The sequence below is a fragment of the Temnothorax nylanderi genome, unplaced genomic scaffold (assembly GCF_030848795.1).
Source record: "Temnothorax nylanderi isolate EJ_2023f unplaced genomic scaffold, tnyl_v1.0 TNYL_tig0052_pilon, whole genome shotgun sequence".
Lineage (NCBI taxonomy): Eukaryota > Metazoa > Arthropoda > Insecta > Hymenoptera > Formicidae > Temnothorax > Temnothorax nylanderi.
This window is the reverse complement of record NW_027249114.1, coordinates 268,206-287,015: the sequence shown is the minus strand read 5'-3', so window position 1 is coordinate 287,015 and position 18,810 is coordinate 268,206. Positions and strand designations below refer to the sequence as shown.

Here is an 18,810-nt window from a genome sequence, read left to right as displayed (position 1 = left end):
GTTATATCAGACCCCTCAATTTAAATGGTCGAATAATTTTGTTATCGCTTAAAAGTAATACCACGGGGAAAATAATTAATAACAATTAATTAATCGAAATTGTAGTCAAACAGCGCGGAAATGTAATAAATCCCATGTCATCAGGCGCTTTTACAGGCCATTACGAATAATTACGGCCGATTGTATGGCAAATCCGGTAAATCCGAAAATTCATCATGTTTCGCGCGGAGACCTGAAATTACGCTAAACGTTAGCGCGTCGGATTATTTAATTTATTCGGCGCGTACACGTGAATGCAAATATATCATCCGCGTTCGTTAAAAGCGACGTTGATGAAACCGTTAAGAAATACCGTCACGGGGAACAGCGTTAGTAGCACCGATCTCGATTAATCTCTTCGAGGAACTCAATCTAATTCGATCGGCGCGCACGGTGTGACGATAAGAGACGGCGTCGCGTCGTGACAGTTTTTTTTTCTTTTTCCTTTCACGAACGCCGTACTTATCACTTGCCGGGCGTGAATGCAGCGCGATGCGAGCGGCGCGAAGCGCGAAGCCGTCGCAGCATCGCGTCATCGGTCAGGCTTAACCGATGTCGGACTATATCATTTCCGTTCTTCCGTTTGTATAACCGTTAAGCGAGACGGCGGGCGCTGATAACGTTGCTATTTATTCTGCACGCACGCCCGGCTCTCTCCGGCTTAACCTCTTCACGGCGTGCAGCCCGGAATGCATCATAGGAGCACGACCGACTATTGATCGGCCGGTCGACAGTGCGCCAGCGCAAGCCGAGGCCGGACGGACGAAGAGAGGCATTCATGAGCGCGAGCCGCCCTCGGCCGTAGTACGTTTTGGTCGACATTTGGCTGCCGTTATGCTCGTCGTCCCACGGAAGCGCCCTTAGATTCTGCCATAATGTCCGGTGGTACGTAAACGTTTTATTTAAATAAAAAAATTGTCGCGTGTTTAACAGCGAAAGTGTCGCAAAAATTGTCTTGTTTGTTTTCTCTCTCCGAGTCGGGAAACCGGCTCGATTCGCTATGATATATGTAAATTATGCATTTATTGACGCCGTACATGCGTCGCGTTTACGAATCAGTCAATGAGTCAGCCAAAAATCACAACGCAATCGTGCTCGCACGTAATTCTATATGTTCGGAGTTTTTGTATTTAAACGTGCAACGCGCTTTATTAATTATTGAGTGTTTGTCTCTGTATAAAAGACGGCGAGAGAAATTTACCTAGATATATTGATATGTCGCGAAATTAACGACCGTTTGTTTCGCTCAGTAAGACAGGGATTATATCGGCTTCGCGACGCTGCCGGAGCAAGTGCACCGGAAATCGGTGAAGAGGGGCTTCGAGTTCACCCTGATGGTATTGGGTGAGACCGGTCTCGGCAAGTCGACGCTCATAAACAGCCTCTTCCTCGGGGACCTGTACAAAGACCGGCGAATTCCGGATGCGGCGGGTGCGTGTGATTTTCATTTTAATTTCATCCATATAAACGCGATCACCTCGCGAAAACTAGACTGTCCTCTAGTCCTAGTCAAACCCCTGTCAGTCCCCTCTGATATTATATGCGCGGCCAATCGTAATAACAATGACACCGTTTAATCGCGACGGAGAAGGGAGGACGTGTAACGCCACCGCGCCGGGATAGTCTTGCTCTAAAAACCTCCCGCGTGCCTCCCGCGAGTTATTGACACGCGAAAAATATTTGATCAGCTTACATCGTGGGTAAACTGCCCACGATCTCGAGGAGTCGATAAATATTCATCGTTCACTTCCAGAGCGGGTGGCTAAGACCACCTCTATCGAGAAAAAGACAATGGATATAGAGGAGCGTGGCGTTCGGCTCCGCTTAACGATCGTAGACACGCCAGGTGAGAAATATCGCCGAGCCTATTTATTTTCCATGTTTAAACAAGTTTATATCTGCATGTTATCTTAGTATAGACACGTTGAATTAATTACGGGGAATATTTTTGTAAATAGCGATTTCGTAAAATTGCTGGATAAATAATAATATTGATTTTTCGTAAAATTCAATTTCACGTAAATAACGATACAACTTTATTAAATAATTCAATAAATAACGATGCCGTTCAAGGATTCGGCGATGCGGTAAATTGCGAGGATACGTGGAAAGCGTGCTCGGCTTACATCGACGAGCAGTTTCGCCAGTACTTTACGGACGAAAGCGGATTAAATAGGAAAAATATCCAAGATAACAGGGTACACTGTTGTCTGTACTTTATACCACCATACGGCCACGGGTACGTGATATAATCCAGCTCTCCATATATTCTCATTTACAGGATTAAAGATAATTTTCACCCCGCGGTAATATCGAGCGCGATTATATATCAGACTCAATTACAATCCTTAATTTGAATATCGATCTTTCTTTATAGCCTCAGGCAGATCGATCTCGAGGTATTAAGGCGCCTACATCGGAAAGTTAACGTCGTTCCCGTAATCGCGAAAGCGGACACTTTGACCACTCACGAGGTGAAAAAGTTAAAGGAGCGCATTTTGGCGGACATCGAGGAACACGAGATTCAGGTTTGACTTTTTCCTTTTGGACGTAAAATAATGCGAACTTTCATAATTTCCTGATACGTGCAATAGCGCTCGTTCTTACGACGCGCGGCAAATGCTAATTAATTTCCGTATTGTCGCACAGATATACCAGTTCCCGGATTGCGACAGCGACGAGGACGAGGAGTTCAAGCAACAGGATAAGGAGCTGAAGGCCTGTATACCATTCGCGGTCGTCGGAAGTTCGACGGTGCTGGAGGTCGCCGGAAGGAAAGTTCGCGGCCGGCAGTATCCGTGGGGCGTAGTGGAAGGTGAACTTTTATATTCCACATAAAATTTATATTTTTCGATTGTACTAATTCCCATGAGCTACGTGCGAGGTAAGTATAACGTTGAGAAAAAAATTTTTTAACGTAAATATTTTTAATAGAAAAATTTGCGCGATTGTGATTTCACATTTGCAACAAAATTTGCTTGGTCCAGCCAAAGAACACGATTTTAATTATCATTATTAGGTAAATCTCCGTCAACAATTGCTATTTGAAAGAACTGAGAGTGCACTTCGATGCAGTAACGTCAAAGGAATCAAAATTCAGAACAGGGATTTCACGTACTCGATACCCTTTACAAGAATACCGACTTTTCAATTAGATCGTTAAGCAGAAGCCGAATCAAAAGCAATTAGAGATTTAATCGATAAAAGAGCTCCTGAGGCGCTTAAGCCTTCTGCGAGTATAATCAATCAGCGTATTTGAAAGCAGGAGGGACTGAATGCATTTTAAAAGTACCTCTGGCTTTCGCATGTCGGCGGCCGATCTTTAACATTTCAATTCTGATTGATCATAGTCGAGAACCCGAAGCACAGTGACTTCGTCAAACTAAGGACGATGCTAATATCGACGCACATGCAGGATCTAAAGGACGTCACGCAGGACGTTCACTACGAGAATTTTCGGGCCCAATGTATTTCTCAAATTTCGCAGCAAGCGATCCGGGAACGGAGGTATTTACGCATGTAAATAAATATTGCATTCCAGTAGGTATATATACATACGGACGCGCTTATCGCGCGTTCGCAATGCGTACGGGGTGTCTCGAAAGTGTCGCGTTTCGGAATAATTATTTTTACACTAGTCTGCGTTTCAAGAGCTTCCCTCGAGATCCGAAATGGTAATGGACTATTAATATTGGCTCTTTGAAGAGCTTGATATGCTTTCGAGTGCCCTGTACGCTTTGCATGATTATTAAAAGCATCTGCCAGCAATAGTTTCGAACTAGTTTGTGATTCCAACTAGTTTGTGGTTCCAACGGTATAATGATAATTCAGTGGAGAATAGTTGGAATATTTTATATATAAATTCTATATTGTCCAGTAAAAATTGAAGAACGTTGTAAGATTGATACTTTTTGAAAAATTGCACGGTATTGCTTTAACATATGGAGGGGTAAAAGCCATAGTGGTATAAGTCGAATTTTTTTAAAATATCTATTAACTCGTGCACTGAGAAAAAATCCAAAAAAATATTTATTAGGTGGCTCCTAATAGCATATTTACTTATTTTTTACACATATTTATTTAGAATTAGATATTTTTATTTCAATTAAATAAAAATATTTAATTCTAAATAAATATGTGTAAAAAGTAAGTAAATAATGCTATTAGGAGCCACCTAATAAATATTTTTTTGGATTAAAATATTTTTTTCTCAGTGTGTGCATAGATGCAATCTATACAATATATAAATTGCATCTATGTACACGAGTCAATATTTTAAAAAATTTGACTTACACCACCATGGCTTTTACCCTTTCATATAACTCATGCTTCGATTGCATTTCGTAGATTATTCGTAGCCCCCTTTCGGATAATCGAGAATAAAAATACGCCTCTCGTCTCTTTTTTACAGCAAACTGAAAAGAGATTCCGGACCGCACTTCGAGAACAGTATATCCGACACGGACAGACTTCTTTTGCAGAAAGATGAGGAGGTGAGAGCACGCAATTTAACGGTCGCGCGTTGAAACTTTTCAGGGATAAATTTTTTAAGTCAGAAAGTAAAGTTTTTACCATGCAATTACAAGACGTAAATATTTCAATACTTAATATTAAAATAAACATATTATTTTCAATATTTTAATACTTATTCATCATATGGTTCGTTTTTTCCTTTGTGAGCAATATTAGAATTAAAAAAAAAGGATTAAACGTACATACACGGAGAGAATTTTCTCTTAAAATTTACCCTGAAATCACGGTAGTTGTGGGACAACATGTACCACCAAGAATTTTATGCGAGCTATTCTGATTAATATCTACCATAATAAAGAATATTAATATCTATTACATTAAAATATAAAATATGTTTGATTAATTTTACTAAAATATATCTAGGAAATTTCAATAATTTTTCAAAATTTACCAATCTGCTTGGTAATTTTTATCACGTTGTTTGTAAAATGTCTTTTGTATATTTTAAAAATTCCTTGGTTGCCAAGTTGTCCCAAGTTTGTAGTGAATTTAAGGGTAAAATATAATAAAAAATTCTCTCCGTGTAGATGTCCCTGAAAAGTTGAATCCAATTCAATTTTCTAATCTAATTCGATTCTTATGAAATGTTTTCTCGCACCACTCGCTATCATCGATTCACGTTCGCAGATACGGAGGATGCAAGATATCCTGGCGCAGATGCAAGAGAAGCTCAAGGCGACCGGTCAGGTCGGCGGCGGTGTCGGATTGCGAGGCCGCGTGGGTAGCCTCGGCAATGATCTCGATTCCGCAGATGTGGACAAGAAACGTAACAGTATTATAGACGTCTGAAGCGTAGATCATTCTCGGGATACATGTGTGTATCCGGAATGTAGGGCTTACCCTCCCGAGAGATCTGTACATATTTCGTTCGACAGATCATCTTGACGTTACATATAATTCTCGAGATCGTAGCTTTAGTATAAATTTTCTAACTTTCGAAATTATATAAATTTTTAAATTATATTTGCTTTAAATTATAGAATATAATTATAGATTCATTATTAAATATTTCATTCGGTCCACTAACGAATGAGTAGTTCGCGGTCAGACAGACAGACAGACAGACGTCCGGTACTTATATATATAGATTAAATATTCGCTCGTATAGTAAACAAAATTAAAGACGATTAATTGAAATTCAAGCAAAATAAATTTGTCTATTTAGAAGAATTAGAAGTAGAATTAGAAGTAATTATTAAGATCATTAATTTCTTCTCGATCACGTGCTATCTTTTATCACCGTTCGAAAGGGTAGACGAAGTATAGAACTGCCAAAGATTCACCGATGCTTACCCGAATATTCGATCAAATCGAATCCTGTACAGATCTATCGACTACATTCAATACCGCTAACGTCAGTGATACGCGAGATCGGAATGTATTTTATACTTATACGTGCATAGCTGATTTATACAAAATAATAAACACGCGTAGTCGTATCAGAAACTATCGGGAGATATATATGTATGTAACACCGCGTGTTCGTTGCAAAACGGACGTATAACTGATCGCACAATAAGCATTGAGATTCTCGGTGGAAGATTCTTCCGTTTGGTTTATCGTTTAACGCTAGTATCAGATTTATAGTCCCGAGTGTATGCCAAAGAATTGCGAAAAGTATTAACTAGAATTAACGTTCTAAATATACGCACAATAATCCGTAATTATATAGAATTCTATAAGAAGAGTGTGTGTGTGAGATAAATTCAGTTGGAGAAACCAAAGATCCGCGATTTGCACAGTCACTATTTTACTGACTTTTAATATTTTGTTTAAGTTCTTTTCTTGTGAGAAGAAATGCGTAGATGTTTTGTAACAATAAACACATTATGCCGTAAAAACGATACGGTCAACTCGAGTCTCAACAATTATGTTGAACTTTATTGCTATTTCTATCCCATTCCGCTTTTCCTTCCAATAATAATCTTTCTATTATTTATTTTAAAGGAATCAACTAAGAAAGAAAAAAGAACACATTTTAATTTATATTTAGAATAAATACATATATGATAAAATTGGCTAAAGCAGAAAAATATTGTAATTCTTACTAAAGATAAATTCACCAAGTTTATTCATAAAAAGATTTTAAAAAAGACTGCGAAGAATTACGGCAAATTAAGAAAGATGCAAATTTTAAATTATTATATCAATATCTAATCTCTCCAAATATATATTTTTAAAATTTTAAACAACTAATTTTTAAAACTTTTTACTAATTTTAAATTATTTCGCTACCTCCGCAGGATTATATCGATATGCCTTGCATCTTGGAGAATAAATTATTTCAGAGGAAATTGCTGCGAAATTCATTTTCGTTTCGCATAATATATACCTACGGAAGAACACGCGGCCGGTTTCACTTGCGTTTTCTACCGCTTCCAGAAATTACCTCGAGTAATTACGTCGCCTTTGGCGTTTAACCCTACCGGACCCTACGTTACTCGCGTAAGGTATAAAATACACCCCAGCCTTAGAAATCCACTGAATTCACAGAGTAAAACTTTTTCATCGATCCGATGCTGCACAAATTGTTTGCAATTAAAAAAGAACTTCTACACTTATCTTTATCTGACAGATAAGAAAAATCATCTACCAACTTTTGATGATTTTTAAATAAATAAAATAAATAAATAAAAGGGGTAATCTGAGGAACCATCAGGTTCGAGTCCACTTGAACCACGTGAACACACGTAAACGAGGAATTTTAATATTCCGAAAGCTGCGCCCTTCGCAGAGAAATTGACTTTCGTGCGGAGAAAAGTTAAGTGTGGACAGGATAATGGTAAATGAAAATTGTAATCCCGAAGGGGATCGATTAAAAACTTCTATCTACTCTGAGCATTTTTGTTTTAAAGTTACATAGATGCGATAAAAACGAAGAAAATAATCCTGATGTCAGTGGTACAATCTGGTAATGTATAACTTTAAAACAAAAATGCTCAGAGTAGATAGATGGAAGTTTTTAATCGATCCCCTTGGGATTACAATTTTCATTATCATCATGATTATTTTCCCCAACTCATTCCACAATTGAACCCACTGATTTATTAGGATTTTGAGCCAAAATGTGAATTACGTTTCCAGGATTACATATTTCGCATGATTCTAATTGGATATACAGCTGTTGGATATATACAAGACAATTATGCATAACCCGATATCTCAATAGGTATCTTCATGGGAAGATAAAAACTTATACATGAGATGTATTAATTTTCTATTCTCTCTATCAACTTTACCTTTTTCTATTTACCTTTTTTTTATTTATTTAAAAATCATCAAAAAGACTATAAAAATTGAGGTATAACGTCGGGGTGTAAAATCTCCCTCACCTAAAGTAATTACGTTTAAAAATATCGCGAATAATGTAGGGTTAACTAACGGGTGAAGGGAAAAATTCTCTTTAACGATGAATTTATCGCGGACGCGAGACTCTCACATTTCAACGCTCCGCAATGATATTGCCGATACGTCTTACCGACTCGCGTAGGAGTAATTCACAAAATAGTCCAAAAAGGGTTTTAAAAATTACAAAATTAGTACAGAAGAATTTTTTAAATATTTTTTTGGATTCCTTAAGCGGTCATTATTTATTTTAAAAAATATTCAAAATGCCACGAAAAATCGCGCGTTTAAGTTCGCAAAAAGCAAGATTGAACGCGTCGGCGAACAAAATTTCTAGTTTCGTATACTCACCGTTCGATGTGCCACGTCTATTTCGCGATGCTGGCTCGTCGATGTCGACGACGCCTGTTGTCCGGATACTCCGGGGATGCTCTCTCAGAATCCTCTCTCGTCGTCCAGCTCCGATATTCACGAGATTTTCACACACATACGCACTAGCGTACGTCCCATCTCAATCGTCGTCCGACTCGGCGAAATTGCGCGAAGACCGTCTCTCCGCGCACGGAATTTTTACGAAAATGACGACGCGCCGTAATAGCGTCGAAGTAGAAATTCGAAAAGGCAACAGGTAACAGCGCCGCGATCGTCGGACGGAAAATGGCGGACGCGGCCGCGGCCGCGGAAAGAATCCAAACGCATTCGCGCGCGTCGCGTCTGATTTAATCGCGAAATTCATCGTTCCCGCAGTCACTTCCGCTCGGGTTATCGCTTCCGGCACTCGATTCACTCAGACAGAATCAGCGGCGAAACGCGCGAGACCGCGACGTTCGTCCTCGCGCAAAGTTTTCACGAAAAGACGCGCACCCATTGCCGTCGCGATGCGTTCAAAAAAGATAATGGCGCGGCGATCGCGGAAAGTAACGGACGCGCCGCCGCGCCGCGTCGGCGAGAAGAATCCAAATGTAGCCGCACATAAACGCACATTCGATTTCATCGCGAAACTCATCTCGCCGGCGATTGTCAATTTGTCACACCACGCGTTTACTTTCGTGCCTCGATTATCGTCCCCGACGGCACTCGATTCCGCATCACTACTCCACCGAATCCCCGACGGGGCGGCGACGGCGCTCGATTCGGCATAATCCCCGATGAAACGTGCGAGGCTGGCTGCAGCGTCTGTCCTCGCACGAGATTTTTTCACAAAAATGAAGATGCACGCGGATTATCGCCGAGTTCATTCAAAAAAGACAACGACGCGGCGATCGCGGAAGCAACCAGACGCGCCGGCGAAAAAAGGAGTCCGAACGTATAGCGCCCACGCGCGTACGTTTGACTTAACTGCGGAACTGGTCGTTCACCGTGTCACCCGCGTTCACTTACGTACTCCGATTATCGTCCCCGACAACAATGACGGCACTCGACTCGATAGAATCACCGGCGAAACGCGCGACGCCGCGCGTCCGCTGATCCGTGCGCGACAGCGGTATAGACTGAACTGAACGCCGGCGGTTGGCCGTTGGCCGCCGGCGCGCGGCTCACTTCGCGGCGAGGTCGCGCGCGACGGAGGTACAAAAACCGTTGTAAATTCGTATGTTTGAAATGAACAATCGTATCTCGTTTTTTTGTCAAAACGGAGTTAATACTTTCTCCGATATACCGGGAGCTTAAATTGTATAACGATAAGGAATTTTATGTACATTATTGCTAGTTCCTAAGACACGATATTTAGAAAAAAGTCGTATTGGAAATTTTCATAGAAATAAAACTTTTAAATCCTGTTTTCTCTAAATTTATAATATGGAGGTACGACGTACGATTTTTTATCTCTAAGATATACGATATTACCACGTATTACGATATCATGGCACGTTACGATATTTCGATACCTTTATAAAAATTGTAGTGTGGCAATTTCGCGTTAACCGCTTATCAATAATTTTTTTGTTGCTCGTACGGAAACTCTAATTTCTTATTTATACATGTACGTATATAATTGAAGAATTTTTATTCACGTAGAAACGACTGTGAATACCGTCGAATAAATATCCCTTTTTAGTATTTCGTTCACTTTGATCCCGCCGAAAAATTACTGGCGAATCGGCACGACTGCTAAACCACAATGCGTACTCGATTCTGTTCTCCGTTCGCGCTATGAATTTCGTACAAATGGCGAAACGCGAATCGTGCATAATTTACGCCTAATCTTACGATTTTACTACACGATTCGTGAAGTTTCGTATTTGCGAAAGAGAAAGATACCGTGACCGTAGATTCTTGCTATAAATCAGTACGATAGTAAATTGGTCGATCGGAAAATGAAAAGAGAATAAAAATAAGCTGCGAGAGAAAATCAAGTTTATTATGCGCGACACGTCGAAGACTCGCCAGGATCCGAAAAAACTCCCTTCCATTCCACGAAATTCCTTCGCCTCGCGGCGCACCCAGTTCTCGGAATTATTTTCACGCGCAGCTGGCGTCCAAAAAACGCTCCCCATAGCACGCGCGGTTTGTTTACGTTTGTCTAGCAGAGTCTAGCTCGTTTTGCACGTGCATTCTATCCGCTACATTTTCTATATTACGACGTCGAAATATTTCGACAACGTGCGCTTTCAATTTTGTCTTTCTCTTTCTCTCTCTCTCTCTCTCTCCCAATAAAATGTTGCTCTAAAGTCGTTTGTCGCAATTTCAATCGTGATATCTATTACATTATCTTGCGACAGATCGTTTAAGTCTTGCGACGTGTCTCTACGGGAAGGAACAGTGACGCAATCGAAAAAGAGAATTGTTAATCTAGCTTATTGTTATCTCTGTCGCTTGAGTAAGACTTTCGTGTAAATTATACGGTAGCCTCTCGAACCCGCTAACGAATCCTTTATTGTGGTAAATTGCCAAACGCGATTTTCACGTCGAATTAATAACAAACTATCCGAAACGCTTTATCGGTCTGTGATAATAATATATAATCTGTATAAATAAATTCCGGATTTGTCTATTTAATAAATTTTTTAATTAATATATGTAATAGCTTAGAATTTTTGGAAGTTACGATAATCGAGCTTCACGAGACGTAAACCAGGCAAATTAGACATTTGAGCTCGGAAGTGAAGAGAGATTTATGAAACCTTTTTAGGGTTGTTGGGGGGATGTAGAAGAGCTTATTTCTGAGTTTTCGGGTAAATCGGACCGATGGGTTTTTAAGGGGGGGAGGGGGAATGAAAAATTTCGTTTTTTCGCAATAACTCGGCGAATTTTGACCGTACATGATTGACTAACCCCTCATTTTGTAGCTCTTTTAAAGCCCTACAATTCATTTCGTGAAGACCCTAACTTAAAATCAAGATTTGTCGAGTTCTAGCCGGTGAAAGTGGGAAAAAATGTATTTTGTCGCGGTTTTTTGCGTTTATCTCGTTTCCATTAATAGATAGAAATATGCCGCCACTGACAAAGTTGTAGGGCTTGAAGAGACCTACAAAATGAGGGGTCAGTCGTTCAGATTTGTTAAAAATTGAGCCCAGGAAAGCCTCTGGAAGTCGCGCTTTTAACGCGTGGCCGATCGTCGCCGGCGGCGACGCGGGCGGCGCGGGCGGCGCGGGCGACGATCGGCCACGCGTTAAGAGCGCGACTTCCAGAGGCTTTCCTGGGCTCAATTTTTAACAAATCTGAACGACTGACCCCTCATTTTGTAGGTCTCTTCAAGCCCTACAACTTTGTCAGTGGCGGCATATTTCTATCTATTAATGGAAACGAGATAAACGCAAAAAACCGCGACAAAATACATTTTTTCCCACTTTCACCGGCTAGAACTCGACAAATCTTGATTTTAAGTTAGGGTCTTCACGAAATGAATTGTAGGGCTTTAAAAGAGCTACAAAATGAGGGGTTAGTCAATCATGTACGGTCAAAATTCGCCGAGTTATTGCGAAAAAACGAAATTTTTCATTCCCCCTCCCCCCCTTAAAAACCCATCGGTCCGATTTACCCGAAAACTCAGAAATAAGCTCTTCTACATCCCCCCAACAACCCTAAAAAGGTTTCATAAATCTCTCTTCACTTCCGAGCAAAAGCCTTTTTTTTGTAATAGCTAATTTGAATTTTTGGAAGTTACGATAATCGAGCTTCACGAGACGTAAACGCGACGCATACGAGAATCCTCTAATTATTGCAACTCGGGGTAGAATGTAACTAACGAGAGGCAGAAACGTGGCTTCGTATCTCGACAATGTTGCACAGAATCAGGAACCATCGCGATTATGCCAAACGAATGGTTAGGACCATTCGTAGAAACCTGCGGTTTTATTATTAGCCGTAATTACGGTTATCCGATCGCATTAAAACTCCCCGAATAACGAATATTGCGTACTCCAATCATCATCCCGTCGGGAATGTCGGGATTGAATTGGTCGCTATAAAACCGGGGTTGTCGAGATGAGCCATCTCAGTTTCGCGAACGCTCGTAGAATTTTACCGAATTTCTAATGATTCGGAAGGTTGGTACAAACCAGGTTGCTGCAAAACGCTTCGCGTCTCGCAGAATTCGATAAAATTCCGCGGAAGATTTTGCGTAAATCTCGGCGAACAGGATATAAATCTGCGTTAATTAACTGTAATAAGAAAAAAATTATTACCGTATGATAAATATTATCATACGGTATCGATAAGGGCAAAATTTCTTTATTACATCGCATCGAATATCGTTATGTCGAATGGTGCACGAGACGCGATCGCATCGGCGGGAATCATCCTCTCGTTAGTCCGTTAAGCCGACGCCTCTCTTCTTTATCAATACGCGTACAAGTTTTTGTGCTCTTCTTTCGAACAGGCGGCACTATTAGCGATGGTCCTGGTAGGAGTTCGGAACGAACCGCAAGGCCCGGCCTATCTTCCGCCCAGCCCTCCTCGAGGAGGAGGCGGGACTGGTCACCCAGACGATTGGGCCGGTGTAAGTATGTATTACATATATCTTTGAAAAAAAAAAAAGAAAAGAAAACGGAAAATTCAAGACCGATAACTTAAACAATGAATTTAGATGATAACGTAATCATAGATCCGCTGATTTCCGAACAATAAAATATAATTCTCGCGACGCGACGCCTTTGTCTGGTCCAGCTATGAACGTGTCATTTTTACTGAAACCGATATATGTTAGGATCCAGCGAACTATGAGTTTTCGTACGAGGTCCAGGACGCGGCGGCGGGTCTGGACTTCGGGCATCGCGAGAACAGGAAGGACATGGAGGCCACCGGGACCTACCACGTGCTGCTGCCGGACGGTAGGACCCAGATCGTCGATTACGTCGCCGATCAGAACGGGTATCGGCCGATGGTGCGATACGAGGGAACCGCCACTTATCCCGCTGGTCCAGCGGGACCTGCGGAAGAGGGCTACAGATATTAGGCGGCCTCGACACGCTCTTTCTCTCACAATTAAGTATCAATCTTTAGCGCGTTAAAAGAATCGATTAAACATCGTTATGGTATATTCTTGAACAGGGGTCGGCACTTTCTATATATAGAAGACCAAAGAAGGGTTTCACGGGTCAAGAGACAAAATCGAAAATATATTATGTACTTGTACCGAGAGAAAAATAAACTTCCACGAATTTTTTATTCGACGAATTATTCAATGTGTAATAAAAATTTCAGAGCCGACCTCTGCTCTTAAAGATACACGACGAACACGATCGTGGACTTGCGGAATGTTAGGACGAATATCACACGCTCGAATAACGTAAGAGGATTGAACTTTCGGTTCGGTAAAGATCGAAATGGTACGATGTAGCGAAACGTTCACCGTGACCGTGACAACCATCATTTTATCTGTAACGTGTAATAAAATAATTTGAGGATGAAGTAACGAAACCTTTCTCCCTTCGCTCTCTTCGACGTTCTAATATTCTACATGTCAGTCTAAGTCAGCTCCAATCTAGATTGGAATTTCTGGAAGCTGGAAATTGAGGACGTCCCGTATAACGTTTCTAAAAAACGAAGTGAAAAACGAAGTCTGCCTCTTGTCTAATGCGATATTGATGTTGAAATATAAATGATCATATAAGGGGAAACTTAAACACATTTATTGATAATTACTTATATTATATTGTTCGTTATATTTCTTATAAATATTTTACGAACGAACGACTTGAATGTTTCATCCTCGTTGAAGCAAGCTGTTTATTCGCGCTTAATAGAAAAGGGAAAAATTGTTTCTTTCAAAAATAAGAATAACATATGGTTCTTTTGCATCGAAATAATAACAATATAAAGAATGAAATAATGAAATGATATAAAGGGAAACCTAGTAGAATCTAGATCTAAACTAGAATTAAATTAACTATTGTTCAAATTATTAAACAATCGCGAGCAGTCATCCAACATAAATAACGTAACATCCGAGTCAATTGAGGTATCATCGCGGACGAAATTCCGCCATTTGCAATGCGACGGCGGAAAGGAAATCACGCGTGAGTGCGCCACCTCGGTACTGTGCCAGTCGAAGTTTCCAGAATGCCCGAGAATGCTCCGCGGTTCGGGCGCCAGCGGCCAGGCTCGTTTCACGGCATTTACCAACCAGCATTTGCCAGATTCCGTTCATTCCGTGGCGATCCGCGAGCGGACTAGCGGAGTAGTACCAGTCGGGATTGTTGACTTCGACAGCGTGTCCTGTCGCCGTCGCACGATAAACCGCCTGGCGAAGCGTCGTCACCTCGAAGCGTAAATGCTTTAGCGGAACGAGTTTACGAGCGAGCCCGGTCACGAAAAAAACGCGGCCCGACGTCAAACCCGAAACGCTTGCCTAACCGCCGTTCGTCGGACGACTTGTGCCAACTTGTGCGTAAGTACGAACGCGTGCATGTCGCAAAACTCACAAATCCCGATGAATCTCGCTCGTTAACGGGCCTCGCGTCGACGTTAACGACGCGCGCGAGCGTCTCGTCGCCGTTTTAACCATAGGTTATGTTACACAGGTTGAATGTTGAATCCCAGTGGCTGTAAAGTGTAAAGTCGAGCTAGAAGGTTACCACGCATCCCTTCGTTACTTCCGCCGGCACGAGTCTGAAACTTGCCCCGTGCTCCAGTTTGGCACGTGAATTGGAATCGTTGTTATATTCTCCGACAGCCAATCTTGGAAGCATGGCAAAATGGGGCGAGGGCGATCCACGCTGGATCGTGGAGGAAAGACCTGACGCAACCAATGTTAATAACTGGCATTGGTACGTTGATTGACACAATTGTATTAATAGGGATATGTCTTTAAGTCGATATCTTTAAGTCAATTCGGTCTGATGAAATATATCGGCATTTAATTGTCAAGTTTCAAAGTGTCCATTATCCTTCGTACACTTTTTTAACGCATTAAAATTATGCCGCAGGACGGAGAAGAATGCCTGTGCGTGGTCGCAGGAAAAATTGAAGGAACTGTTTGTAAATTCAAAAATCGAGGGAGAAGGAGGTTGGTAACACATATTTTATAAATTGGAAAATTGGAGCAAGTATTTATACATTTTTATCGGAGCAACTATATTCGTAATAAATCTTATTTAATTTGTAGTGTTATGTAAAATAACAGAAATGGAAAAATGTGAAGGTGAGGCGGTAGCAAATAATAGAAAAGGGAAAGTTATTGTCTTTTATGAATGGAATATCGTTCTTAAGTGGGTATCAAATGGAAAGTCCACCGAGAACATTGAGGGTAAAATTAATATTCCCAATCTCTCTGAAGAAAATGATATCAGCGAGGTAGATGTAAGTATTTTTATATTATAAGTATTTTTAATTGAATTATATATAATTATACAATTCGGCTCAAACTTTTATTCGTTTTAATTCAATTTTGGTTTCTTAATCAGGAATCATTTTCTTTTGATATTTAGTTTATTAAGTTGTGCAAGAATTTAAATAAATGTATATTTCGTGATTTGTAGGTTGAAATTACATTAAAAGATAGTACAGATGAAGGGGAGAAAGTAAAACAATTCTTACATACTAAAGGTAAAGATGCAATAAGAGAAAAATTGAAGAAATATGTATCTTCCTTAAAAGAAGGTAAGCTAATGATTTTCTAATTTGTGATGTAAATTGCTTGTTATATTAAAAACATATAATGTAGCATCTTTATGTAATCCATCTTTTTTTTTATTTGCAGAATTTACGAAAGGAATGATACTTCCCAAAAAAGATAATGTGAAGGAAAATATTTCGAATATAACATCTGGTTTTAATGTCAAGGTATGTTATGTGTACACTTGGGCAGGAGATACTACCGTGTCTCTTGATCTATTTATAATATAGAGGGATAAAGCAACTAACAATGTTTTATTCTATTTCAAGATGCAAATGAATGCCGCAGTGACACCAACGAACAATAATAAAACGATAGGTAAAATCTCAACCACTACGATTAAGCAAAATATAAAGTTCCAATGCAGAGCGGAAGAGTTTTACAATGTTCTCTCTTCGGTCAAGGTAATAATTTTACTGAATTGTCTCATGATAAGCTGTTGATGTAGTCTAACTCACTAGCCTACTTATACAATAAAGTCTTTAATTCTCACAGATGGTAGAAGCCTTCACGAAGAACCCGGTAAAACTAGAGGCGAAGAAGAATGGTGAATTCGAGCTTTTCGGCGGCAATATTCATGGCGAATTCGTGGAGATTACACCAACGAAGATTATTCAAAAGTGGCGTTGTAAACAATGGCCGTCCGAACATTTCAGCGAAGTAACGATCGATATTTGTGAGAAGAACGATCATACTGAGGTCAATTTAACGCAGAGTGGTGTCCCAGCGAGGTAAGCTCGAGTGCGATGACTTTCTGATAAGATTTATCGTATTATTGACAAGTAAGATTGATAATGTCGAAAATGTCGCGATTTCCAGCGAGGAGCTCTCTACGAAGGAGAATTGGGACAGGTATTACTGGGACGCCATAAAACGGACCTTCGGCTTCGGATACTTCATGTGATCTAAATTCCGTTTAATGGATATTTATTTATTGCTAAGTAGAACAATCGTGGAAATTGCGTGGAATCACACGCAGTCGCGCGAGCGCTTGACTTTTGCGGGAGCATAGATGAAACTATGGCATGATGGGAAGGAAGCGTATACACAATACAGGTTTACTCTGTTCTATCTTCATATATTTGGTACCGCCTTGTGTAAAACTTAAATTAATATCGCTGCGTGCACGCTACGGTGCCGCGCGACATTACAAGTTACTTGTATGTCTCTACCTATTAGATGTGTCTGTCTAATAAATCATGAGATAAGACGATTTTTAATCTGTTCTTTCCGTATGAGAATGACCGATGTATCAAGCCTTTTTCCTTAAACAACGATGCAAATTCAAATAAATCGTTAAATAAACATTTGTAGTTGCTGCAAACTCCGCCTATTTATTTAAAAAGAAAAGTTAATAACGCAATCAGTCTTCTCATAAAAAGAACGGACATTCTTTTACATAATAATAATAATAACAAAAATAATAATAAAATTGTTTTTCATTGCTTTAATATCACTATATGTATTTGGCTCGTTAAAGTTTTTGAACGCGGTCGCGCTCACGTTCGTAAACAGATCGAAAATCTTGGAGCTGCAGCCCGCCATGCAGCCCCCCGAACTCTTACGCGATCCCCTTTTCGCACGAGGACAGGACCAATGTCCTCGGCAGCCAGGCAGACGGGAGCGGCATGAATGGGCAGATCCAGAGAGCACCAAATGCGCGCGCCTTCGAAAATCAAAATCAATGTAGTCCGCCGTCGTTCGCACCGGTCCCGTTTGTTCGCTCGCTCGCTCGCTCGCTCGCTCGCTCGTTTGCTCGCTAGCTTGCTTGCTTGCTCGCGGATTGCCCACGCCCTTAGTGCGCCTCGCGGTCCCAGCGCGAACGTTATCGGAGTATAGTGCCGTTTGTCGTATCCCTCTCTCTGTTTCTCTCGCGTTTCCCATCTTGCTCGCTCGTATGGCTGCACAAGCGCACATCGAGATGCATATATACACGCACACCAACCTGACTTCCCCCATTTTTCCGAGTCTCCCCTCCTATATTTCTAATCCTCTTTCTCTCTCGCTACCCTCTTCCGAACACCCTTTCTTCGTTCCTGTAGTCAATTCTCTCGCTTTCTTTGTCCGCATCTCGATTTCTTCTCCCTCGCTCGCATCCCTTGACCGAGTCAGCCGAACAAAATCGCGCAGAAAGAGAGAGAGAGAGAGAGAGAGAGAGAGAGAGAGAGAGAGAGAGAGAGAAGGAGAAAGCGGGGGTTAAATTATCTCCCTCGTCCGAGAAGCGCCCACCAGCATCACCACCACTATCGTCACCACTACCATCGCAGTCAGTCTCTACTCCGATCCCGCGCCAGCATCATCGGCGAGCTCGCGATTTACGCGTGGAGCATCCCTCCGTGTTTAACGCGGCTCCTTTTACGCGCGCCCCCTCCTGTTTCTCTCTCTCTCTCTCTCTCCCCCCTTTATCTTGGTCTCGCTCTCGCCCTTTCTTTCTTTCTCTCTTTCTGCCCCCCTCTCCCTCCTCATCTCTCACCCTTCGAGCGGGAGCATCATCTCGATCTCTCTCTCGCTCAATCGCATCCTCGCGCTCGCTTGTCCATCCCGCCACCCCTATCCGACTCTCCTCTTCCTCGTTCGGAGCACGTTCGGAGCACGTTCGGGCCGCGGGTACGGACGCGCGTCCCACCCCGACAGCATGTCTCGGGGCCGCGTTAAACCATGCGTGTAACCGTTCACGCGTCCGTCAGTCGGTCGGCGACAGTCTAACGGGGTCCCACGCGCGCGCACCGCGCGAGATCGTCGCACGTCGACGTCGACGTCGACGCCGAGGACGAGGACGACATACGGCCGTCGCCGTCGCCGATTAGCGAGTAGCGCGCGCAAAGAGCAACAGCCCG

The 18,810-nt window shown here is 41.5% G+C and overlaps 4 protein-coding genes across 6 annotated transcripts in view; 3 read left to right on the top strand and 1 right to left on the bottom strand.

Annotated features, from left to right (window-relative positions):
- Positions 1–8,486, bottom strand: part of Gluclalpha (glycine receptor alpha 1) — a 66,183-nt gene extending 57,697 nt beyond the window's left edge. Inside the window, exon 1 of the mRNA XM_071706468.1 lies at positions 8,269–8,486. The gene's annotated coding sequence lies outside the window, so the exon portion shown is untranslated. The remainder of the gene's footprint in view (positions 1–8,268) is intronic.
- On the top strand, positions 134–6,440 carry Septin4 (septin 4). Of its 3 annotated transcripts, none has more exons than XM_071706436.1 (9): positions 134–924; positions 1,294–1,470; positions 1,793–1,885; positions 2,113–2,278; positions 2,417–2,567; positions 2,689–2,854; positions 3,390–3,546; positions 4,451–4,532; positions 5,200–6,440. In XM_071706436.1, the coding sequence occupies exons 1-9, from the start codon at positions 915–917 to the stop codon at positions 5,359–5,361; spliced, it is 1,164 nt and encodes a 387-aa protein (XP_071562537.1). In that variant the 5' UTR covers positions 134–914; the 3' UTR covers positions 5,362–6,440. The 3 variants fall into 3 exon arrangements, with proteins under 3 accessions (XP_071562537.1, XP_071562536.1, XP_071562538.1); XM_071706435.1 differs by having other exon boundaries at positions 3,390–3,558; XM_071706437.1 differs by having other exon boundaries at positions 1,290–1,470; positions 3,390–3,558.
- Positions 8,487–12,136: 3,650 nt separating the features above from the next.
- On the top strand, positions 12,137–13,492 carry LOC139772715 (pro-resilin). The gene is made up of 3 exons (XM_071706600.1): positions 12,137–12,181; positions 12,737–12,856; positions 13,064–13,492. Exons 1-3 carry the CDS (start codon positions 12,137–12,139, stop codon positions 13,310–13,312), a joined length of 414 nt encoding a protein of 137 aa, XP_071562701.1. The 3' UTR covers positions 13,313–13,492.
- Positions 13,493–14,422: 930 nt separating this feature from the next.
- LOC139772638 (activator of 90 kDa heat shock protein ATPase homolog 1) lies at positions 14,423–17,186 on the top strand. Its single transcript, XM_071706485.1, has 9 exons — positions 14,423–14,746; positions 14,880–15,125; positions 15,285–15,364; positions 15,464–15,657; positions 15,837–15,957; positions 16,058–16,140; positions 16,243–16,377; positions 16,469–16,704; positions 16,793–17,186. The coding sequence occupies exons 2-9, from the start codon at positions 15,046–15,048 to the stop codon at positions 16,875–16,877; spliced, it is 1,014 nt and encodes a 337-aa protein (XP_071562586.1). The 5' UTR covers positions 14,423–14,746; positions 14,880–15,045; the 3' UTR covers positions 16,878–17,186.
- Positions 17,187–18,810: the final 1,624 nt, after the last annotated feature.